At 44.3% G+C, this 22,821-nt stretch overlaps 1 protein-coding gene across 1 annotated transcript in view; it reads right to left on the bottom strand.

Annotated features, from left to right (window-relative positions):
* Positions 1-856: 856 nt before the first annotated feature.
* The window catches only part of LOC122816231 (piezo-type mechanosensitive ion channel component 2-like), a 1,381,906-nt gene continuing 1,359,941 nt past the window's right edge, over positions 857-22,821 (bottom strand). Inside the window, exon 52 of the mRNA XM_044088974.1 lies at positions 857-2,045. Within this exon, the coding sequence (XP_043944909.1) occupies positions 1,793-2,045 (253 nt within the window). The 3' untranslated portion in view covers positions 857-1,792. The remainder of the gene's footprint in view (positions 2,046-22,821) is intronic.

The following is a 22,821-nucleotide window of genomic DNA, read 5'->3' as shown; positions in this document are numbered from 1 at the left end:
TGCCGCTGTTGTTTGCTGATCAGTACTAGGAGATTTGACTGCCTAGCATGAGACCCAACCTTAACAAGTTAAGCAGCGGGTGCTTTAACATTTGTTAAGATCAGGTCTCATGCTATAGTAGCGTTTAACTGTTTTTCTGGATATTGGTATGTAATCCCTGCACTCCATGCTCTACAAGGTAGTTATGTATCATCACGGTCATGCATGCGTAGCACAGATGCTTTTATATTTTATTGTGACTCCTTTTGTCACGGAATGTATATTAATTATATACTTTTGTCTTTCTTGTGTCCTTTTCATAGCTAAAAATCAGCTTTGGACCTGCTCACTCAGCAAGTATGCATCCCTAATTTCTTTCACAGGGATGAGCCTAAGTTTCAAAGACTGCTAGCAGAAATCCATTTAATTTATTTTGGGGCTAGGCAACCATGGCTTCTTTACAATATTCCCTTTAAGAACTTTAATACTGGGTCTGTAGTAGAAAATGTTTGGGAAAGACACTGGCCCTACTTGTGCCATTTTATTTCAAGTAGGGTCAGTCATGAGACTGGCCGTTTACTAGCAACCACTGAAGCCTGTAGTGAAGTGTGGCCACCTAGTGGTAGATAGTCTGGTCATATGACCTGATAACAGATCACAAACACCTGACATATCTCACCTGCTGTAATGGTAAAGCTGAAAGAGATTATTTGTAATTTATACATTTGCTTTCAGAAAGATGCATTTGTGATTGCATGTGGAAATAGCTACACCTTGGCTGAGTTTCCTCTCTGATCTAAAATTAATTCTTTACAGCTGAAAGTAATCACTGTAAAATGTAGCAATGAGACATTGTTTATCTTTCTGTATGCTTTTATTGTGCCATTCTGAAAAACAGAGCCTGGATATTTTTTTCTGTCAGGTTCCTGAGAAATGTAATATTTACAACATAAAATACTGACCACCATTTCTTATTAAAATTATTTTGAAATACAGCAGATAGACTTTTTTCATAAACATCATGCCATTTGACAGTTATCATTCCAAAGACTTATGTTTTAATGCCCTTTTTAATCTCTCTTTTTTAAATGCTACAGAATATAAATATTTCAGGAGGCTCCAGAACACCTCTTGCTTTTATTTCACATTTTTTTTGCTGTGTGCCATCTTTAATATATTACCTTACTTTGACATGGCTTCATTAGTAAAAGAATATAGTTCTGTTAAGTGAACCATTGTTAAAACTGAGTTTAAGCAAAGTATTGTTATATATGTCCATGTTTCTGATGCATAGTTGCTTTTTAATGTCATCATCAGAGCAGAACTGGGTACTTGCAAGCTTTTCATGCTTATCTGTTCCTAGTATGAGTTACCATCTCACGACAGTGTAAAACAAGATAGTGGCACACTTTTATGATTGTGATTTTGCATTTCCATGACAAATTACTTTCATTTCTGTCCCTTATCTCCTTTTGTTCTTACTGCAGAACTTAATCTTGATAAAAAAGTTCTTGTTCTTTTGAGCAGAGTAGATTACTTGCTGGAACACAGGGATTGCTTTTCTGAAGAGCTCACATTCATTTCTGCATTTGGTTTTCCTTTCATTGCAGTTTGTAATATGAATACTCTGCAGGTTAATACTGTCATTGACTAGTCACAGCTTTATGCTAAAAGCTCACTTTCATGTAATTTTTGTCTTCCCTCAGTTTGTCCTTAAGTACTTTTTGTAACTGAAGTTGCTTGATATTGTACTTCTGGTTATGCTGCGAGGTTTAGCTGCTTCTACCACAGCTAATGTTAACGGATACATTTTTTAGTCTTTTCTTTCTCGTGTCCACATAATCATGGTTTCTGGTGATCTGTACAGGAAAATCAGCTTTGCAAACAGTTGTTCCTCAAGTTCTAGCTCACCTGTTTCTCTTACCACAAAGATGTCTGTGCAAAGCTTCAGGATGCGATCCACATTTGGAAGTTCTTCAAACATGATAGAACGGGAGATACCATTGAAAAATTCTCGAACAAATTTTCCAATTACAAGTACCACAGACATGTAGAGTCCTACAATCCTAGAAAAAAACATAAATCATTTTAGAATTCAAAAGACAAATAATGTTAAAATTCTTAACACTGTTGACTTTTGAAAACTATATGGCTTAACATGCATTCTAAAAAATAACTGTTTGAGGAACTAGGCATAGAGCGGAAGGCAGTAAGATTAGACGAGGGCCAGTCTGAATGCAGTAATACACAGGACAGTGATAAGTACTTGTGCAAATGAACTAAAGTGACTGGTCACCAAGATGCACTCTCTAGACTGCCTTCATATCCTTCTGAGGAAAAGTAAAGCACTCTATATTATTCTTGATTTACTCATCAGTAATTTGTTGCAGGAGATACTACTTTTTCTGAAATAAAGCTTTCGCCAGTTCAAAGCCAAGTATTTTCTGTTACTTATAACTATAAAGACATATCTTGTTTAAAAGCGGTAGAGTTGCAATGCTACCCAAAACAGCTCGGAGGCAATTTATTTTTAAAGTGTGTTATGCCTTCATGTACATGCAAATTACATATTTAATTATTTTAGGGAAACTTTACTTTTAAGGACCCTTGATCTGATAATAAAATAGATTTGGCAGTTTAAATTATGGCTGCCTAACAGAAGTCAAGAGCCTCAGACATTCTCAATGAAAACGTTGAAAGAGGGTGACTTCTTTCATGCTGTTGAGTAGCACCCTGGTACAGACCAAAGGGCCCATAGTAAGCAGTTGGTAATTTATGGAGGTATTAGCAGGTAGCTGAGTGGGTGGTAGGGGGCACACATGGAAGAACATACAGAGATTTTGAACTGCTGTCATTGTGTGGTGTACATTAGGGAAGGGGTGGTTATGGTGATAGGGCATACCACACCCGAATGTTTTGCTACCAGACATCTCTTTTTCTTTTAAAGATGTACACACACTTGTCTGTACTTGTGTATTTGTATGATTTAAACAGGTACATGATGGGTTATAGAGATTCCAAAAAGATTATATAAAACAAGTTCTAGATCTAGACAATAAAATCATACACATTTAAAACTGTTTAATAATAAATGAGAAATACTGAAGATAATATAGTTTATAAAGTAAGTCTTACATGACAGCATATTTCATGCACTGTTACTGAGAAACATTTCCCCCTGAATTCTTCATTATCAAAAATGAAATGCAAAGGACAAACCCATTTGATGCGGCATACTTTTGACTTCAGCAACCTTGTTTACTCTGCTGTTTAAGTACATTCTGTTCCTGTCTCCTTCCTCACCTGTTCTTTACCTGTCCCCTGATGGATGCCTGCATGGATTCCTTTTCCATCACTTATTTTGGTATTTCTTTCCATGAGTCCACAACCCTCTATGTGCAGAAGTATTTTCAGATATGCAGGGAGTACTTCATCCCTATATTCTGCTTCCTGTGCCTCCTGCTCCACCCTTATAATTTTCATTCAGAATGACTCCCTAGATTTCTTGAGCTAACTTTCATGCAGCCACATCATGCCTTCCCCCTATCATAACTCTTCTGGCTGTTAGTAAGAACTCTGGTTACCAATATCCATTCCCCTTCATCTCATACAACCTTTCTGTGTTTTAACTCTGGACTACTTTTATCAGCCTGATGTTCCCTGTCTCTGTGTCGACTAACCAGTACCTGTTAAAGGACTAGCATTACCTCATTGATGCTGGAGTCTGTCCCTTTGAGGATATACCAAGCATTCTGTTTCTGCCGCCTCTGCCCTGTCACTCTGTTCTGGTGGTACAGTCCAGGTGAGGTCAATGCCTCCATCTGATACTTCACACAAGTTCACTATGACCTCAAAAAAGGCTTCTTCTTACTTAACCTTAACGACCACCTTCCTGCAGACATTGTCAGCTTTTGTAGATCATTTTAGACTCTTCTACCATCCTCCACTTTTGTTCCCAACTGTGTCATAAATGAAGAGTTTGGCCCTGTGTTCTTTTCACTCAGATATTTCTGAAAAGAACAGAAGGATGAGTACTGGATCAAGGACTGTCCACTGTGGTATCCGTCATTGTTGATATTTGTCTCTGTAACCGTGACCTTTTGTTTCCTATTCTACAACAATGAAACAGTTCGGGTCCTTAGTCTTGGGTATACCTTATAGCCCTTTCAGTTTTTGTAACAACCGCTTTTGTTGGACTAAGTCAGAGGCCTTGTTAAAATCTGTGTAGAATGTGTCTTCTGGTGTTTCCTTTGTCAAGTTCATCTCTAACCAGGCATAAAACTCAATAGGTTTTGACTGGCAGGTGGAGCTGTCAGTCAACAGGTTTTGACTGACAGCCCTACCCGCCCATGAACACAGAGATTATTGTACTCTAGGAAAGTTAGGGTTGCCACCCATCCATTTTTTTCCCGGACTATCCGGAAATCAAACTGATTCTCTGGTAGTCTAGAAAACACTGTGCAAACTCCGGTATTCTGTATCAAAAAAGCAAACAGACTATCAGAGTTTGTAAATCGGCAGATTTACTATGCTTTTTTACAAAAAAGCATAGTAAATCAGCTGAAAACAGGCAGCAGGAATGGAAAAAGAGGATGTCCTCAGCATGTGATGTCATCGTAATGTCACAAAATGGGCAGGAGAAGGAGCGGGTGGGTGGGGTTACTGGTGATGCGAGCGGTGTGGCTTTACTTTGGTTTTAGCCACAACAAAAGGTGGCAACCCTAAGGAAAGCACTCAGCCTTTCCCCCAGGATTCTGTCCATGGCTTTACCTGCATTTATTGTTAAGCTAACAGGCTCATAATTTCTTGGATTTTTTCCTGTTCTTCCCTTCCCCATACAAGGGTACCACACTTTATTTCTTCCAGTCTTTGAGAACTTCTGCAAAGGACATTGATTTGTTGATGATCTACATCAGGAGGAAATGCCAGTACACTGGCCAGATTCTGTAGGACCCTGGGAGCATACCTTTCAACCTCTTAGCATAAGAAATCTGTATAGCACCCACCAAGAGGAGAAAACGCTGAGAGAAGAAGGGAGCCACTTTTGAGATTTTAAGTATTTTCTTCAGATTATTTGTTAAGTTTTTCTGCATTGCCGCCTACTTTTTGGCGTTTTCTGGTTTGCTAAAGCTTATATCTGTGTTAGTAACTGTACTTAGAACACATCTAGAGCCTGTTTACTGCATTTCCTGTGTTGCACTTATTTTAAAATATATTTTTTTCTTAAAACTTGCATTTTATCTGTCTCTGGCCTAGCACTCAAGTGTGGGGTCATTTATTGCACTGTTCTAACTAGTTGCTACTTGCTTATCTTTACCTTTAAACAAAAACAAAAAAAAAATCTTGCTTTTTTCCCATTCTGTATTTTAAAAAAAAGTTCAGTTACAGATTTGCTGTTCTGAACTGTTTGTAAGTTTCTTGGAGGCCATTGCTTGCTTGGGCTAAAAGAAAGTCTCTGTGTTCATCAGTGGCAGTGGTAGACACTGAACAGCCTGCCTGCCCCTGTGGGAGTGGCTACTGCCTAGAAACTGTAGTTTTATTGGCCATTTTGGGTCAATTCCAAACTCCTTGATCTCTCTCTCTTAAAACCAGGTTGCCTCGTGGTTTTGGCATCTTTTCAGACTTGTTGGCTGTTGATGAAGCACCCACCAAGAGGAGAAAACGCTGAGAGAAGAAGGGAGCCACTTTTGAGATTTTAAGTATTTTCTTCAGATTATTTGTTAAGTTTTTCTGCATTGCTGCCTACATTTTAGCATTTTCTGGTTTGCTAAAGCTTATATCTGTGTTAGTAACTGTACTTAGAACACATGTAGAGCCTGTTTACTGCATTTCCTGTGTTGCACTTATTTCAAAATCGTTTTTTTCTTAAAACTTGCATTTTATCTGTCTCTGGCCTAGCACTCAAGTGTGGGGTCATTTATTGCACTGTTCTAACTAGTTGCTACTTGTTTATCTTTATCTTTAAACAAACAAAAAAAATCTTGCTTTTTTTCCCACTTTCTGTATTTAAAAAAAAAGTTCAGTTACAGATTTGCTGTTCTGAACTGTCTGTAAGTTTCTTGGAGGCCATTGCTTGCTTGGGCTAAAAGGAAGTCTCTGTGTTCATCAGTGGCAGTGGTAGACACTGAACAGCCTGCCTGCCCCTGTGGGAGTGGTTACTGCCTAGAAACTGTACTTTTATTGGCCATTTTGGGTCAATTCCAAACTCCTTGATCTCTATCTCTCTTAAAACCTGCTTTACCGCGGTTTTGCGTGATTTTGCGCATCTTGCAGCGCCGCTAAATCAGGTTTAAACTATTCTCGGCTCCACAAAGTCTGCTCTTCACTTTTTCCCTTAGAACTGTTCCAAATCTCAACATAAGCATTTTCTTTCTAAAGCCCAGCAGTAGCTCATATAAGTATCTTATAAGTAAGCACTAATAAACTAAGCACTACACCCTCTTATACTCCCTTTAAGTACCTGGCTCCCTACTGGTCCTTTTTGATAAAGTCATAAGTAGTTCCTCATAATATTCTGGCATGTCCAAAAGTCAGTTTTGGGTTTACTCTCCAGTCCAGCTGGTGAATATGGGAATCTTGAGGCAATGTTACAACTGCCTTATGTACACAGACCACCCTCTCCTCTTCCAAACAAGCTCAAATATATGCGAGAGATGCAACTATATAGCTAAACTGGAGGCTAAACTCTCTCAACATAGTACTGGTGTGGTCAGTCTGGAGGAGAAGGTAATCACACACACCACAAATCCAGTCTCACATAGACCTATCGCAACAGCAAACCAAACACGCAAACACACAAAAACATACTCGGAGGCTCTAATTAAAAATCTGCCCAAGCAACAGAGACCTCCAAAGCAGACATCCAAACAACCGCTACCCCACAACAATACCCACGTATCACATAGTCCACAAAGTCAGTGTGCCACACAGTCACAGCCCTTAAGGCTAAACAACACACCTAATACACTTGTAATAGGTGACTCTATTGTCAGACACACTGACGTTCATCTCACCAGGCTGAACAAGGAGAAGGTCACTGTAAGCTGCCTGTCGGGTGCCAGGTTCCGCCACATAACACAAGCACTCAGGTCCCTCCAAAGCAAGTTCAAATATGACTCCGTCATTGTCCATGCTGGTGTGAATGACCTGAGACGTACCTCCCCGGACTACATGAAAAGACTCATAGAGGAGCTCTCTGATCATGTAGCTCAGGCTGGTATGACCCTGACCTTGAGTAGCATCTTACCCTCACCAAGAATGATACCACAGTATAAAGACAAAATTATCAATTTCAACAATTGGCTAAAGTATTGGTGTCACTCAAAGGGGATCCAGTATCTGTCAGCCTGGGATGACATGCTCGACAAGCCACGTTGCTTCGCTAGGGACAGCTTGCACCTGTCACCCCTGGGTTTTCGAATACTGGCAAAGGCTCTTGCCACCCCCATAGTGCCTTTTTTAGACAAGGCTCAAAAGACAAACCCACCTCCTTAGACAACACAAGGAAAAAGAAACTAAGGGTAATGCTGCTCAATGCCAGAAGTCTAAACCTCAAGATGCATGCACTTGAGGCTCTCCTCAGTATGGAGAATATCGATATCTGTGCAGTAACAGAAACCTGGTTCAAGGCTCCCGAGAGCACCCCAGCACTACTAGGTTATACCTCATACCACGCTTTTCGGCTGCAAAACTCGGACCGAACCTCAAGAGGAGGGGGAGTATCCATATTCATCAAAGATACCCATACCTCCAGGTTAGTGGCACTGCAAGAAGCATCTGAGACCATCCATGTGCAACTAACAGTGGGCAAAACTCCCTTCCAGTTTGTAGCCTGCTACAGACCACCCTCCCAAACTCAGGAACCCCACTCGGCTTTCCTGAAGACACTGGAAAATATGAAGGTCTCTCCAAACACCATTATATTGGGTGACTTCAACTACCCAAACATAGACTGGGAGCACTACTGAAGCCCCAACACCCTCGCCCAACGGTTCCTAGAATTTATACACTCAAATGCTATGGAACAACTGGTCACCACTCCCACAAGAGGGGAAAACATATTGGACCTGATTATCACCAACATGGGTACTCTATGTTCTATACCTGAGGTATACCCTTCTTTAGTAAGATCTGACCATAAATTAATCACTATGGATGTCCATATCCCGTCCCCACCCCCAGCAAAGGAAACCACGGTCAAAAACTTCTCGAAAGCAAACTTCACACTTCTCAGAACTGAGATGGAATCCTACAAAGCCCCCGGGCCAGTGGAAATTACGACCCAAACCGCAGAATCCCTTACAAATGCATTCTATGGATACTTACAGGAATACATGGATCGTGCTATCCCAAACAAAACCAAGACACACTCCTCCAAAGGCAGGAGACCTGTCAGGTGGACCCCAGCCATAAATAGGCTATACAACAGAAGGAGGAAGTTACTACAGGATAGAGCAAAATCCCAAAAAGGGAAGGCAACTCTGATCAGTACTAGCAAGAAACTATGATCCCTCATAAAAGCATCCAAGGCTAGCTTCGAAAGAAAAATTGCACAAGACGCTAAAGATAATCATAAGGCCTTCTTTAGTTATGTCAGGAACTTGGGTGGAAACTCCCAGATATGCTCTGAGTTAGTGCAAAATGACAAAAAATACACTGAACCCACAGACATTGCCAACATCCTGGCAGACAGCTTCAGTGCAAACTTCTCCCCCCCTTCCCCCCCAAACGTGCAAATGACTATCCCAACAAAGTGTAGCCCCCCCTGACATCAGAGATGCACAGGTGAGAGCTGTCCCCTCCAAAGCAAAAGCAAAAAACACAGCATCTATGGGACCGGACGGTGTCCCGGGCTGCATTTTACAAGAGCTCCAAGAAGAACTGAACCCTCACTTAAAATCACTGTTCAGTCTCAGCCGTACAACAGGATATGTACCCAAAGAATGGTGTACAGCAACAGTGGTCCCACTCCATAAAGGTGGTGCCACAACGGACCCCGGTAACTATCGCCCTATAAGCCTGACTAGTCTGGTCTGCAAAGCTATGAAGCGTATCATCATGGAACTCATAAACAAAGACATTGGGAACCTCCAAACACTGGATCCTATCCAATTCGGCTTTGTTAAGGGCAGATCTTGCCTCTTGAACCTGGTCGACTTCTTTGAAACAGTCACCAAGGCCATAGATGAAGGGAAGGTAGTCCACACAACCTACCTTGACCTCGCAAAAGCCTTCGACACAATACTACACTCGGGCATCATAAACAAGCTCACCAGCTTAAATATCAACCCCTATGTCACAAGATGGGTTGCAAACTGGCTTAGGGATAGAACCCACATGGTCAGAATTGCAGGTGCCATGTCAGACTCTAAACCAGTTACAAGTGGTGTCCCACAAGGCTCAGTCCTGAGACCTCTCTTGTTTGGTATATATTTCTTTGAGCTACAGGCTAACACAGGAGGACTTTGGCTGACCAAGTTCGCAGATGACTGCAAACTGGGGGCCATAATCGACTCGTCGACTGACACAAGCATACTCCAAAATGGTCTCACATAGACAGATAACTGGTGCCAGAGCCATGGCCTGAAGCTAAATGCCAAAAAGTGCATAGTCACACCTTTGGGAAAAACAAAGTGCCCACAAATTGCCACATAGGTGGTAATCCATTAAGTACGGAAGACGTAATTAGGGATCTGGGGACCCAAGTAGATAGTAATCTTTCCTTTGACAATCACATTGCCAAAGTGGTTAGAAGGACCTTCTATATAGCCCACCTTATCATGAAAGGGTTCACATCTAGATCAAGAGAGGTCATTGTGCCCCTCTACTCATCACTCATCAGGCCCATAATTGAATACAATGCCCCATTTGGGATGTACCTTACCCGACACCTGCAACAACTAGAAAGACCCCAAAAATACCTCACCAAGAGGATTAAGGGACTCAAGCAGTTGCCCTATGCAGTTAGACTAAAGAAACTCCAGCTCTACTCAGTTGCTTACCGCCTACTCAGAGGTGATCTGTGCCTGACATATAAAGCCATGTCCAACCCAGAATTAATGGACATGCTCCACCTCAGGAAATCCAAATCCCTTAGAGCTACATGCTCCAGTGACTTAAACCTCAGCACAGAAATAAATAGGACATGCTGGAGAGACAGATTCATATACCAGAGGCTCCCCTCACTCTGGAACAAAATCCCAATCCATGTAAGGCAGAGCCGCTCAATGACCCTCTTCAAGAAGAATCTTGATGATTGGATGGGAGACCACAGATTTACCCCTGGGATCTCCTCTGTGTCACTGCTAGACAGGGGCACTTTAAACTAACCTTAAATGGGCTATCTTCTGTGACCTACTATACTGGGGCACAGTTATCAAATCTAAAAGGGTGGCGAAAGCCAAACACACTCTGGCTAGGCTTGTAAATGCCCTTGGGCAGATAGCCTAGTATCTACCTATGAACCTATGAACCTATAATGCCAAAAATAATGGTGGGAACAAAGGCCCAAAAAGAGGGATATTTTAATATAGTATGTGAGAGTGTTCAATCTCGCCATTTGTTCTTACACACGGGTTCGGAGCCGATCCTCGGCTCCGAGTCGGCCGCATAGCAAAGCTCTGCATCTAAGAGAAGCTCGAGACCAGGCTATATCCCACAATCCTCCCTGCCATTACTCAGATCTAGTTTGCCGCTGCAACAGGTCACATCGCTACAGAGAGCTCGGACCAGAGTTTAGTTGTTATACAGATAAGATAGTCTTTTTTTCTTCTTTTTATTCTTTCAAAAGTTATTATTCTCCTATAGTTTTTTGTGGATATTTATATTTTATATACTATAGTGTGTTTGTGTGTATTTTATAGTTAGTTTTTCTACAGGTTTCCCTTTGGGGCCTACCCTTTCCTAACTGTAAATTCCTTTAAAATTAAACTATTACTCCTTTTAAGTTATGTCTGAAAAAGCAAAGAGTGGTTTCAAAAGGTGTCAGTGTGGACAGAAAATGTCCATCACTGACAACCACACTTCCTGCGTCTACTGTCTTGGCCCTCTCCACTTGCAAGAGGATTGCTCTATTTGCCATTCCTTCAGTGGGAGGGTCATGACAGATAGACGCAGGAAACTTATTGATAGGGGGCTTCTTAAGCCTGCCTTCCAAGAGGCCTTGGACAAGTCTGACCAGGCTTCTAAGTCTTCGAAGGGGTCGAAGATGTCGGAGCCCATGTCATCGGCTCCGAGTACATCTTCTAGAGTTCGTTCGCCGGTTCCACAGACTTCGGGGCTGAGCGTCGAACGTTTGTCTCTCACTGAGCCCCAGGTCTTGGAACCGGTGTCGGAACTACCGCCACCGTCTATTCTTCGGTCGGTGCCATCTTCGCCCCTTCGACCCGATCTTCCAGACCATTATCTGATACTGATGTGGATCGTGTCGTGCAGAAACTTATGGAGAACACGGCCCTTTCCAAATTGATTGCAGTTTCCTCCTAGTTGGTGTCAAAACTAGAAGGCCTTCCTTTATCTCCAACAGGTCCTCCTTCGAGACCCATCCAGTCTTCGGAGCTGGAAGAGGATGAGCTGATGATAGTGGAGCCCTCGGTGCCGAAACCATCCATTGCACGATTGACACCATTTACCTCGACTCCATCGGAACCGATAGGTGAGTCGCGGAGTCGACGATCTCTCCTTGGTTCCGGGACCGAGAGTCGTACCGACTTTTCGGTTCCGACTCTCCCTCTCGGGGCCTCGGCGCAGATTGGCTCAGCTCCGTCCTCGGGGTCGAGACCCATGGGCCCCGTGTCTCGGATTCTTCCATGTTCTTCGGAACCGGGGGAGTCCATGACCCGAGGTTCAGGGTTTTTGACCTTATGAGGAAGGTTTTGTCTACACAGACAACCACTACATTGGATGCGTCTCCTCCCTCCCTTAAGGAGCCGCTCTCTGTTTCTGTTCCCACGACACATCCAAAGCATGGAGCAACATTGTCTCAGCCATCCCTAGAGGATGCCCCCTGTTCCTCTGAGGCCTCACCGGAATCCCCCTCCGATGAGGTCCCGAGGAAAAGATTGTGCAAGAGGAGGCACTTAGACTCCCCACAGGAATCTCTAACTTCTGACACTGACTTGGATGAGTCAGAGGGGTCCCCAAAATCCCCCTCAGAGGATGTCTCATTTGCAGACATCTTGGAGATATTAAAACAGAGGGGTGATTGGCAGTCCCTAGCCCCCACTGAGGACGAGTCGGTGTTGCTGAAGGCATTTGGTGCTCAACCTTCTACCTCCTGGGTTACTCCGCCCTTCGATGAGTTAATGGATTTAATTGCTCGAAGGGCGTGGGAGACACCGGACACAGTGGAACCGGTCCCTCGAAAACCAAGTAAATTTATTACTGCCCCCCAGGACAAGACCTATCTCACAAAAGGAGTCCCCGTTGGCTATGGTGGTGGCGCAGCCACTAAAAGGAGATGTCGGAGTCTTCCTCTTCTGTTCATCCTCCTAATAAGGATTCTAGGACTATGGACAGATACGGAAGCGTTTTTAGTTCAGCGACTTTTTCCATGCGTTCGCTAAACTATTTGACACATTTTACACGACTACAGAGGGATCTCATCAAGGAGCTGAGAGATACCCTCCAGGGTAACAGATGCTGCTGTTTCAGATAAGGTGACAGCACAACTTAACACCCTTACCTCCGTAGTGACCTTGTCCATGAGGCTCATCTCGTATGCGGCTGAAGGGTCGAGTAGGGCCGCAGCTTCAGCGATTGCTCTACGAAGACAATCCTGGATGCGGCTGTGCTCTTTTGCGGAAGCCTTCAAGTCTTCTTTCGCCAACGCCCCCTTTGATGGTGCCACTCTTTTTGGGCCCAAAGTGAAAGAGACATTAACTCGGTGTGAGCAGGAAGGAAAGACTCTGTCTGCTGTCGGAGTCTGTTTTTCCGTTCCATCCAGACCGTACCCCAAAGGGCAACGAGGCGGAAAAATGTGGTTCCGTAGAACTCAGGGATCTTTCCAGGCCACACAGAGTGAACCCCCCCCCAGAGGCAGAGGGGGGGGCAGACATGGAAGACGCTGCCCCGGCGGCAGAGGGGGTCCGCAGAACCAAGGCGACAGGGATACTATCCCTGGTAAGCCTTTCCAGCACTCCTGAATGGGGGCCCGACTGTCCTGCTCTGGAGGCAGTCGGGGGTCGCTTGGCTTTATACCCACAGGCCTGGCAAACTCTCACCTCAGACTCCTAGGTAAAAAGCATTGTAACCAGAGGATACAAAATACCCCTTATGTCAACTCCACCCCAACAAAGAAGGTCTCCAGATGTGCCACCCGTCTGCGAGGCCAAGCAGCAATAGAAATTTCAAAGCTGCTCAAAAAGAGTCATTCAGCCAGTCCCGGACCAAAAAGGATCCAGAACTTACTCAAGGTTCTTTTAGTTCGAAAAAGACAGGGGACTGGAGACCCATTTTGGATCTCAGCAATCTCAATACCTTCGTGAAGAAGGAAAAGTTCGGATGGTCACGCTTCAATCGATCCTTCCATTTTACAGAAGGATGACTGGATGTGCTCGATAGATCTCAAGGACGCGTACTACCACATCAAGATGGCCAGAACGTCCAGAGATCACCTGCGCTTCCGGCTGGGAGTCAGTCATTTTCAATTTCGAGCCCTGCCCTTTGGGCTCACCTCAGCCCCCAGGGTATTCACCAAATGCATGGCAGTGGTAGCGTCTCACTTGAGATGTCTAGGATTCCGGGTGTTTCCCTATCTGGACGACTGGCTCCTCACCGCCACCACCAAGCGTCTCCTCATACAAGCAAGAAACTATACAGTCAACCTTTGTTCCCACCTAGGGATTTCCATAAATTTCAAAAAATCTGTCTTACTGCCCTCACAGCATATTTCATTTATCGGAGCAGACCTAGATACTTGTTTAACATTGGTAAAGCTCCCTCAAGTAAGGGCTTCATCCTTCAAGGAACAGGTTCTTCTTCTGCTGCAATGCAGGAAAGCCCCGGCCAAATTGGTGTTGAAAGTTTTGGGACTCATAGCAGCGTCCCTGATTGCGATTCCTATGGGAAGGTTGCATATGAGGCTCCTCCAATGGCTGCTGTTCACGCAGTGGTCGTTCCAACAGTTACCCCTAAAGTACGAGATCCTGATAACAGATTCTTGCAAGCAAGACCTCTCATGGTGGGTTTCCAGCCAGGACCTCACTATGGGTCGTCCATTTGTTCTACCAAATCCGACAGCCACTATAACCACGGACGCTTCCCTGATAGGGTGGGGGGACTTTTTCAGTGAAGAACAGTCCAAGGGGAATGGTCCAACATCGAGTACAACCTGCACATAAATGTTCTGGAAATGAGGGCGGTGTTCTTGGCGTTGCAACACTTTCAAACCCTCCTACCTCTAGGGAGAGTAGCAGTTCAGACAGACAACATGTCTGTAGTCTGGTACATAAACAAACAAGGGGGAACCAGATCTTACCCATTATGCAGAGAGGCCATGAGAATTTGGCAATGGGCAGAGTCCACGGGTCACTTTCTGATAGCAACGCACATCCCAGGGTCATCCAACGTCATTGAGGACAGGTTGAGCAGAGCCATCCTGTTACCTCATGAGTGGTCCCTCAAACTACAAGTGGCGGAAAGAATTTTCCGCAAATGGGGCCAGCCTTGCTGCGATCTATTCGCCTCCCCGATGAATACCAAATGCAGAAGCTATTTTGCCCTTCTACCCCCTCCAGGGGATGTCCCCAGGGACGCACTGATACACGATTGGCCCCCGGGTCTCCTATATGCATTCCCACCTATCCCCTTGATTCCCAGGTTTCTCCAGAAAGCCATGAACCTGGAAAGGACAATTATACTCATAGCCCCATTCTGGCCTCAGCAGATATGGTTCCCCTTTCTTCGAGCCCATCAAACAGAGGAACCTTGGATCCTGGACCCAGTACCAGATCTACTGACACATTCGTCGGGAGTTCCTCACCCGTCTCTTCTATCCCTCAAACTAGCAGCTTGGCTGCTCCACATCCCTGCCTAGCCAGGTCTGATCTTCTTTCTCCGGCAGTGCAGCGCATTTTGGTTGCCTCTCATAAGGCTTCCACCACAAAACTTTACAACAATAAATGGAAACGCTTTGTGTACTGGGCATCTAGTCAACACTTGGACCCCTTGGTTGCTCCTTTACATAAAATTCTAGAATTTCTTTCCATCCTTTTCCATGAAGGGGCCGCTACTTCCACATTAAGAGTGCAGTTGGCTGCCATATCCAACTTCCATGTTGGTGAGGACGGTTCTTCTATTATGTCCCACAGGCTTTGTAAAGCTTTTATGAAAGGTTCCTTCCATCTTGACCTCCGTCAGAGACCCTTTATTCCCATGGAATTTAAATTTGTTGTTGTCACAACTAATGTTACCACCTTTCGAACCAGCCTCTTCTTGCCCCCTGAAGTTTCTGTCGTGGAAGACTCTTTTTCTTGTAGCGGTTACTTCAGCTCGGAGAGTGTCAGAGCTGCAAGCACTGTCAATTAAACCGCCTTACTTAATTTTTCACCCAGATAGAGTTTCTTTACGAACAAATCCGTCCTTCCTTCCTAGGTTATGTTCTGTCATAAATATTAATCAGTCCATTGAACTCCCTACTTTCTTCAAGAACCATACCAGCAAGTTGGAATATATGTTGCACAAGTTAGATGTCCACAGACAACTCAGATTTTATTTAGACAGGACTAAAGACTACAGGAAAACAGATCAACTTTTTGTTGCATTTGCAGACAATAAAAAGGGCATGGCAGTTACAAAACGTACGCTTTCTAAATGGCTTACTGATTGTATAGCCTTTGTGTATTCTAAATCAAATCAGGCCTTACCCACCAAACCAAAAGGCCATTCTACTAGGTCCGTCTCCACTTCTTGGCTCATGCAGCTCACCTGCCTTTGGACACGATTTGTGCAGCAGCCACGTGGTCTAAACCACATACTTTCATCGCTCATTATAGGGTTGACAAAGCCTCCAAAGACAGGACATCCTTTGGTTCCACTGTACTCAGGAACGTTCTTCCATGAGTCACTCAGGGTGACAGAGCTAGGGACGCTACCCGTGTGTAAGAACAAACGGCGAGATTGAACACTCTCACATAAAGAAGTTATGTTCTTACCATAACGTTCCATGTGGAGTGTTCATCTCGCCTTTGTTCTTACATTCCCACCCTTCCCTCCCTCACGTGTTTGGAAGAACGAGTAGGACTAGAGTCTGGTCCACATGTCTTTACCTCTTCCGGGTATGTTTCGTTACCCCTAGTTGGGTTTGTCAGTGAGATGGTGTCTCTAAATTTTTTCTTTTGTGGCAGTATGTAGCCTTAGCACCTCAGGGTTATTGTTATTCTGGTTTGCTTGCAAACTAGATCTGAGTAATGGCAGGGAGGATTGTGGGATATAGCCTGGTCTCGAGCTTCTCTTAGATGCAGAGCTTTGCTATGCAGCCGACTCGGAGCCGAGGATCGGCTCTGAACCCGTGTGTAAGAACAAAGGTGAGATGAACACTCCACATGGAACGTTATGGTAAGAACATAACTTCTTTTTATAAACTTAGAAATAACAGGTTATGCCTTAACAATTATTTTCTGAAGGGTAGTAAGTCTAAAACTTGAATGTCTATCATTATTTAGTGACTTTAAGTCTCAAAGATTTGTCAGAAAAAAAATCACAACTTTTATGAGGAATAGATCAAAAATATGAGGCAAAAATCTGGACAGTTGAGAAGTATGCCTGGGAGGCAATACTCCTGGTCTCTATGATTTATCCTTTTTTTAGGGAAGTTAGTTCCCTCTCAACCTCAACTCGACACCATAAAACTCCACTGCCAATCATGAGCGGGCAGATGATCCGCTGTGGCGACCCCTAACCGGGAAAAGCCGAAAGAAGAAGTTCCCTCTCAACCTCCTCCTGTTCTAGCCTGATATTTTTTCATTACTTCCCAACTCTATAAGCTCCTCCTAACATGGCATGCCCTTTGTATTCTTGTGTAAAGAGTGAGGCAGAGTATTTATTTATTATCTCTACTTTTCACCAGTCTACAATAATCTCCCTCTATTCTTTGCTCACCCTGCACAGTTCTGCCCTGCCCTTGTGATATTTACTATAGAAAGTCCTTGTTCACCTTCCTGATCCTTCTGTCAACTCACTTTCAACTTGCTCCTTTGGTGTTCTCTCCACATTGTTTGCCTTTCTGCTAGCCTCTTGTACTGTGCCTAGTACACTGTACAGTGTAAAGAATATTACATCTAGTATATTACAAATAGCTGCAGTTGCATGGACACAGATAAACAGTTATACTGACACAAGCTTCTTAACTCATTCGAGCAATACACAGAGAGGCACTTCATGAACTAAAGAAGTTATGTACTCACCATAACATTCTATGTTTGTAGTCCATCTCGCCCTTCATTCCTACATGTGTGTTCAGAGCCGATCCTCAGCTCCAATACGGCCTATTACAAAGCTCAAAGTCTCTAAGTTGGCTCGTGGCAAATTAGGTATCCCATAATGCAGTGGTATCAATCCTCAGATCTTGTTTGCTGCTAACCATAATAGAAATAGTTATACTGTACCCTCAGGTAAAGGAGAAACAATAATGAAAGGTCTCCAACATAAGGAAAGAGCAAAATTTCCTACCAGGTCCTCTAGGACTATATGGATGGGGGTAGGTGGGTGGGTTCGTAAGAATGAATGACGAGATGGACTACAAACATAGAACATTATGGTGAGTACATAACTTATTTATGTTATGTAGTTCAATCTCGCCTGCATTCTTACATGTGGAACAGTGTCCCTCGCACCTTTTTCTTGGGTGGGTCATGGGAATAGACTCTTGAGCACCATGGAACCAAAGGAAGCTCTGTCCCTGGAGGCCAAGTCAACTTTGTAATGAGTAATAAAAGTATGTGGGCTTGCCCAAGTTGCGGCTCCACAAATACTGTCCATTGAAATCCTGGCTTGAAAGACAGTGGATGTTGCTACTGATCTGGTTGAATGACCTCTAACTTTGAAGGGGAGTTCCTTGTTATTGGAAGAGTATATAAAAGTTATGCAATTAGAAAGCCAATTAGATAATGTGATTTTAGAGACTGGCATACCCTTTCTTGCTTCTGAAAAGGATATGAATAACTGGCCTGACTTCCTGAACTCTTTAGTTCTGTGGAGGTAGAACCTCACTTGGCTATGTACATCAAGTTAGTGAAGTCTGTATTCTGCCTTGTTGGTATGGTTAGGGAAAAATACTGGAAGTTCAATAGTTTGGTTTGGGAGAAAATCTTACGGACAAAGGAAGGGTTAGTTCGAAGAGAAACCCTGTCTTTATGGAAGATAAAATAAGGAGGATTGACTGAAAGCGCTTGTAGCTCTAAAACTCTTCTAGCTGAGGTTATGGCTACCAGAAGGATTATTTTCCAAGAGAGGAATTTTAAATCGCAAGTAGATAAAGGTTCAAAGGGTGGTGAGATAAAGTGCGAAAGGACAAAATTTAAATCCCAAGGAGGGACAGGTTCTTTAAATGGAGGTCTCAGTAATGAAGTACCTTTCAAAAAGGCTTTACACAGTCTGTGTTCCATCAGGTTAGGTGTATGCTGTCCTAAGTGGAAAGTGGAGATAGCTGCTAGCTGAACTTTAATTGTGGCAGTGGCTGAGCCTTGTTGGAAGAGTTCTGAAAGAAAGTCTAAAAGTGACGAAATTGGGGCAGTGAAGGGATCTATGTTTCTGGTCTGCGCCCAAAAAGAAAATCTTTTCCATTTACTAGCATATAGTTTTCTGGTAGAAAGCATATGAGAAGATAGCAAGATATGTTTTACTGCTGGAGTGAAATCCTGAAGCCTGACTAAGGCTGAAAGTGGAGCAGCCAAGCTATCAAGTTGAGGGTGTGGAGAGATGGATGGAATGTTCCTGACATATGCGTCACCAGATCTGGAACTGGGTCCAGAATCCATGGATCCTCCAGTAGATGAGGCCTGAGAAAGGGGAACCAAATGTGACGAGGCCAGCATGGAGCAATGAGAATCATCTTGCTTCCCAATGATTTTGCTTTCTGAATGACTTTTGATATGAGGGGGGATCAGGGCAAAGTAGCTGCTGCATTTGGTGTTCATAGGGGTGACAAAAAGATCATAGCAAGGCTGACCCCATTTGCAGAAGATCTCTTCTGCTACATTCTGATTCAGAGACCACTCGTGAGGCATCAAAATTGCCCTGCTGAGCTTGTCGGCTATTACAATGGACTTTCCCAGGATGTGCATTGTGACTAGAAAGCGTTGGGAAGATATTGCCCACTGCCAAACCCTCAGAGCCTCTCGACAAAGTGGGTATGATCTGGTTCCTCCTTATTTGTTTATATACCATACCACTGACATATGTTCTGACTGGATTGCAATCATCCCTAGAGGTAGAGAGTTGTGAAGTGCTTGCAACTCCAGAACCACTGCTCTCATCTCTAGAACACTGATGTGCAAATGGGCCTGGTGTTCCTGCCATATGACTTGGACTGTATTTCCCAGGTAATGCCCCCCCCCCACTCTATATGGGAAGCATCCGTGGTCACATTGGCAACAGGTTGAAGTGGAACAAATGGTCTCCCGATGGTTAAGTCGTTGGACTGAATCCGCTAACGAAGATCCTTCTAGCAAGTTTCTGTTATTATGATTGGATGAGACAGAGGAAGTTCCTGAACCGACCACTGGGAGAAGAGTAACCATTGTAGGATTCACATATGCATCCTGGCTAATGGAACAAGGGTTATGGTTGAGGCCATTGTTAACAGTAGTTTGAGCAGTATCTTTCCTTTGACCTTGTGTTTGGGAAGAAGGAGCAATATCTGTTGTCTGAGATTTGCAATTCTGTTGGCAGGGAGGCGTGCCATCATTGAAACTGTGTCTATTTCTATGCCTATAAAAGTAACATGCTGACAGGGTGACAAGGCAGATTTTTGCAAGTTTATTGTAATGCCTAGCTAAGCACAAACTTGTAGAGTCATGGCTCTGGCCTGTTGAAGTAGATGCTTGGTGGTGGCAGTCAGAAGCCAGTCGTCCAGGTATGGAAACACTTGGAATCCAAGACGTCTCAAGTGTGCCATTACTACTGCCATGCATTTGGTGAACACTCTGGGGGCTGTAGTGAGACCAAAGGGCAGAGCATGACACTGACAGTGACTGGCTCCCAGCCAGACGCATAAGTGACTCCTTGATGCTCTGTCCATTTTTATGTGGTAGTACGCATCTTGGAGGTCTATCGAGCACATCCAATTGTCTTTCCCTAAAAGGGAGAGTATAGACTGCAGTGTCACCTTTCAGAACTTGGACTTCTTTACTGATTCGTTTAGTTTGGTGAGATCCAATATGGGCCTCCAGTCCCCTGTTCTTTTTGGCACTAAAAAGAATCTCGAGTAAGTTCTGAATCCTATGTGGTCTGTGGGGACAGATTGGATGACTCTTTTGTTTAGCAACTTTTGAATCTCTACAGTTGCTTGATCCCTGTGACTGGGTGGAACATCCGGGATTTTCCTAGTCTGAGGAGGGGGGTAGGAGAAGGGCATGGAGTATCCTCTGGAGATTATGTTTTGTACCCACTTGTCTTTTGTGATATTGTGCCAGGCTTCTGGGTACAAAGATAAACTTCCCCCGACTGGCTCCAGAGTAGCACAGTTGGGCCTCCTTTCAGTAGCGCTGATAAGGACGTCCATGAAAGGAATCACAGTCTCCCTGGTTCTGCAGATCCCCTCTGCCTCTACTATTATTTCCTCCCTCTCTGCCCCTGGGGAAGGAATCACTTCGTGCGTCTGGGAAAAATCTCTGGGATTTCTTGAACCACATCTTCCCACCTTTCTGCTCTTTAGGATAGGGTCTTGAAGGGATGGAAAAATGTACCCCAAAGCCAGAGAGAGTTTTCCCTTCCTGCTCGCATCTGGTGAGTGCATCCTTAACTTTTGGTCCAAACAGTGAGGAACCATCAAAAGGGGCATTTGTGAAGGTAGACTTAAAGGGTTCCGCAAAGTTACACAAGCACATCCAGGAGTGTCTCCTCAGGGAAACTCCTGAACTCGCTGCCCTACTCGCTCCATCTGCTACGTATGATATCAGACTCATAGAGGAGTTCACAATGGAGTTTAAGGTGGATAACTGAGTGGTAACCTTTTCTGGTACCCTCTCAGTTGAAATACCTTGTAGAATATATCCTAGTTCCTTCAGGAGATCTCTCTGAAGCCTTGTAAAATGGGTAAGACAATTCAGCGATCTAAGGGTAAAAGCCTCTGAAGAAAAAACATGCTTCCCATATCTGTCCATCGTTCAAGAATCTTTATTCAGCGGATGGACAGATGAGGATGTCTATACAAGTTTCTTGGTGGCTGCTGCCACCACCATACCATCTATCGGCACACCTTTTGTCAAGAAATCCTTTTCCTTGGGGGCTGAGAGAAATTTGTTTGGCCTCCTAGGGACTAGTTCCATGGTGTCAGGGGATTCCCATGCCTTTCGACTGACCAAATCCATGAACTCGTCAAAAGGTGGAGACACCCAAGGGGCTGATGGTTGAGATCTGAATGCCTTCAGTTACACCATCTCATGAGAAGGGGTGATGGTAGGCCAGTCGCCTCACTGCTTTAGGATCTCAAGGATATCTACAAAGGAGCTAGTATCAGAGGATGACCGTGGGGACCCTTCTGACTCCTCAAGGTCAGTGTCAGAAGTGACAGACTCATCAGGGGAGTCTACATGCTTCCTCTTGTCTGTTTTCTTCCGAGTAGGCTCCTCAGAAGGGTATTCTGGGGAGGTCTTGGAAGAATGGGGACCACCCAAAGGGTGTTCTTGAGGCTACGGATCTCTACTGTCCTGTGGATAGGGTGGCACCAAGACAGAAGCCGGTGCTTTTGGGGGAAGAACATCAGCATCCTTGCGTAGAGCTGTAGATTTGGCCAGCACACTCCTCATCAGCTCGATGGTCAACCCCCCCCCCCGCTCCAAGGACACCACCGGTTCCGAAGAAGCAGAGGTGGCTCATGGTTCCAAGGAGATCGTCTCTGAAACCGATGTAGGAGCTGAGTTCAGACAAGCCGACACACCGAGAGGTAGACTCGGAACCGAAGGGGCTTGGGTCCGAGAATCCCCCTCAGGGTCGACTGGTGAACTCTGGCTCTTAGACACTACGGACGGCACCGAGAGTGTCAGAGCAGATATCGGTTCTGAAAAAGCCACTTGGGGTGCCGGAGCCGAAGGTTATACTGCAAGTGGTACTGAATATTCTGGCTCCAATAGACCAGAATGGCTTGGAGGAGGAACAGTAGCAGTTGACAAGGACTTGGGCGACTCCGACGCCAGTTGAGCAGGAGCCGAGAGCAAATTTGCCAGCCCAAGAGTCTGCACACCGCCCTCTCCACATCTTCATCTGATAGGCTCCTAGATGACCTGGAAGAAAGGGTTGGAGAGCGAGATCTCTGAAAAATAGTTGATCTCAATGTAGGGGAGACCGGTGGGATATCTGTTGACTGGCTCCAAGCAACAGAATCTTTTTTGGCTCCGAAGTACTTGGGGCCGATATAAGTATATCAATTGTAATAACCTCAATCGGTTCTGAGGGCAGTGAGCCAATGAGGTGACAGCCTTGGTGGTTTTTGAGATTTTTTTTCAGGAGGTCCAGATTTCTCAGACACTGGAGAAGACCTTTTCACAGTCTTTTCTTTCCAGCTAGAAGGAGACCTTGTAGATTGTAAGGAGGAAGAAATACCCAAATCTTCCTTAAAGGATGGTTTGAGGAGACCTTTCAATATCAACTTGTTTTTCCTTTCTTGAAGGACTCTCGAACTAAAGG

Source organism: Protopterus annectens, chromosome 12.part0 (assembly GCF_019279795.1).
Source record: "Protopterus annectens isolate FY-2018-M chromosome 12.part0, PAN1.0, whole genome shotgun sequence".
In the NCBI taxonomy this organism is placed as follows: Eukaryota; Metazoa; Chordata; order Ceratodontiformes; family Protopteridae; genus Protopterus; species Protopterus annectens.
This window is presented reverse-complemented; position numbering and strand designations above follow the sequence as displayed.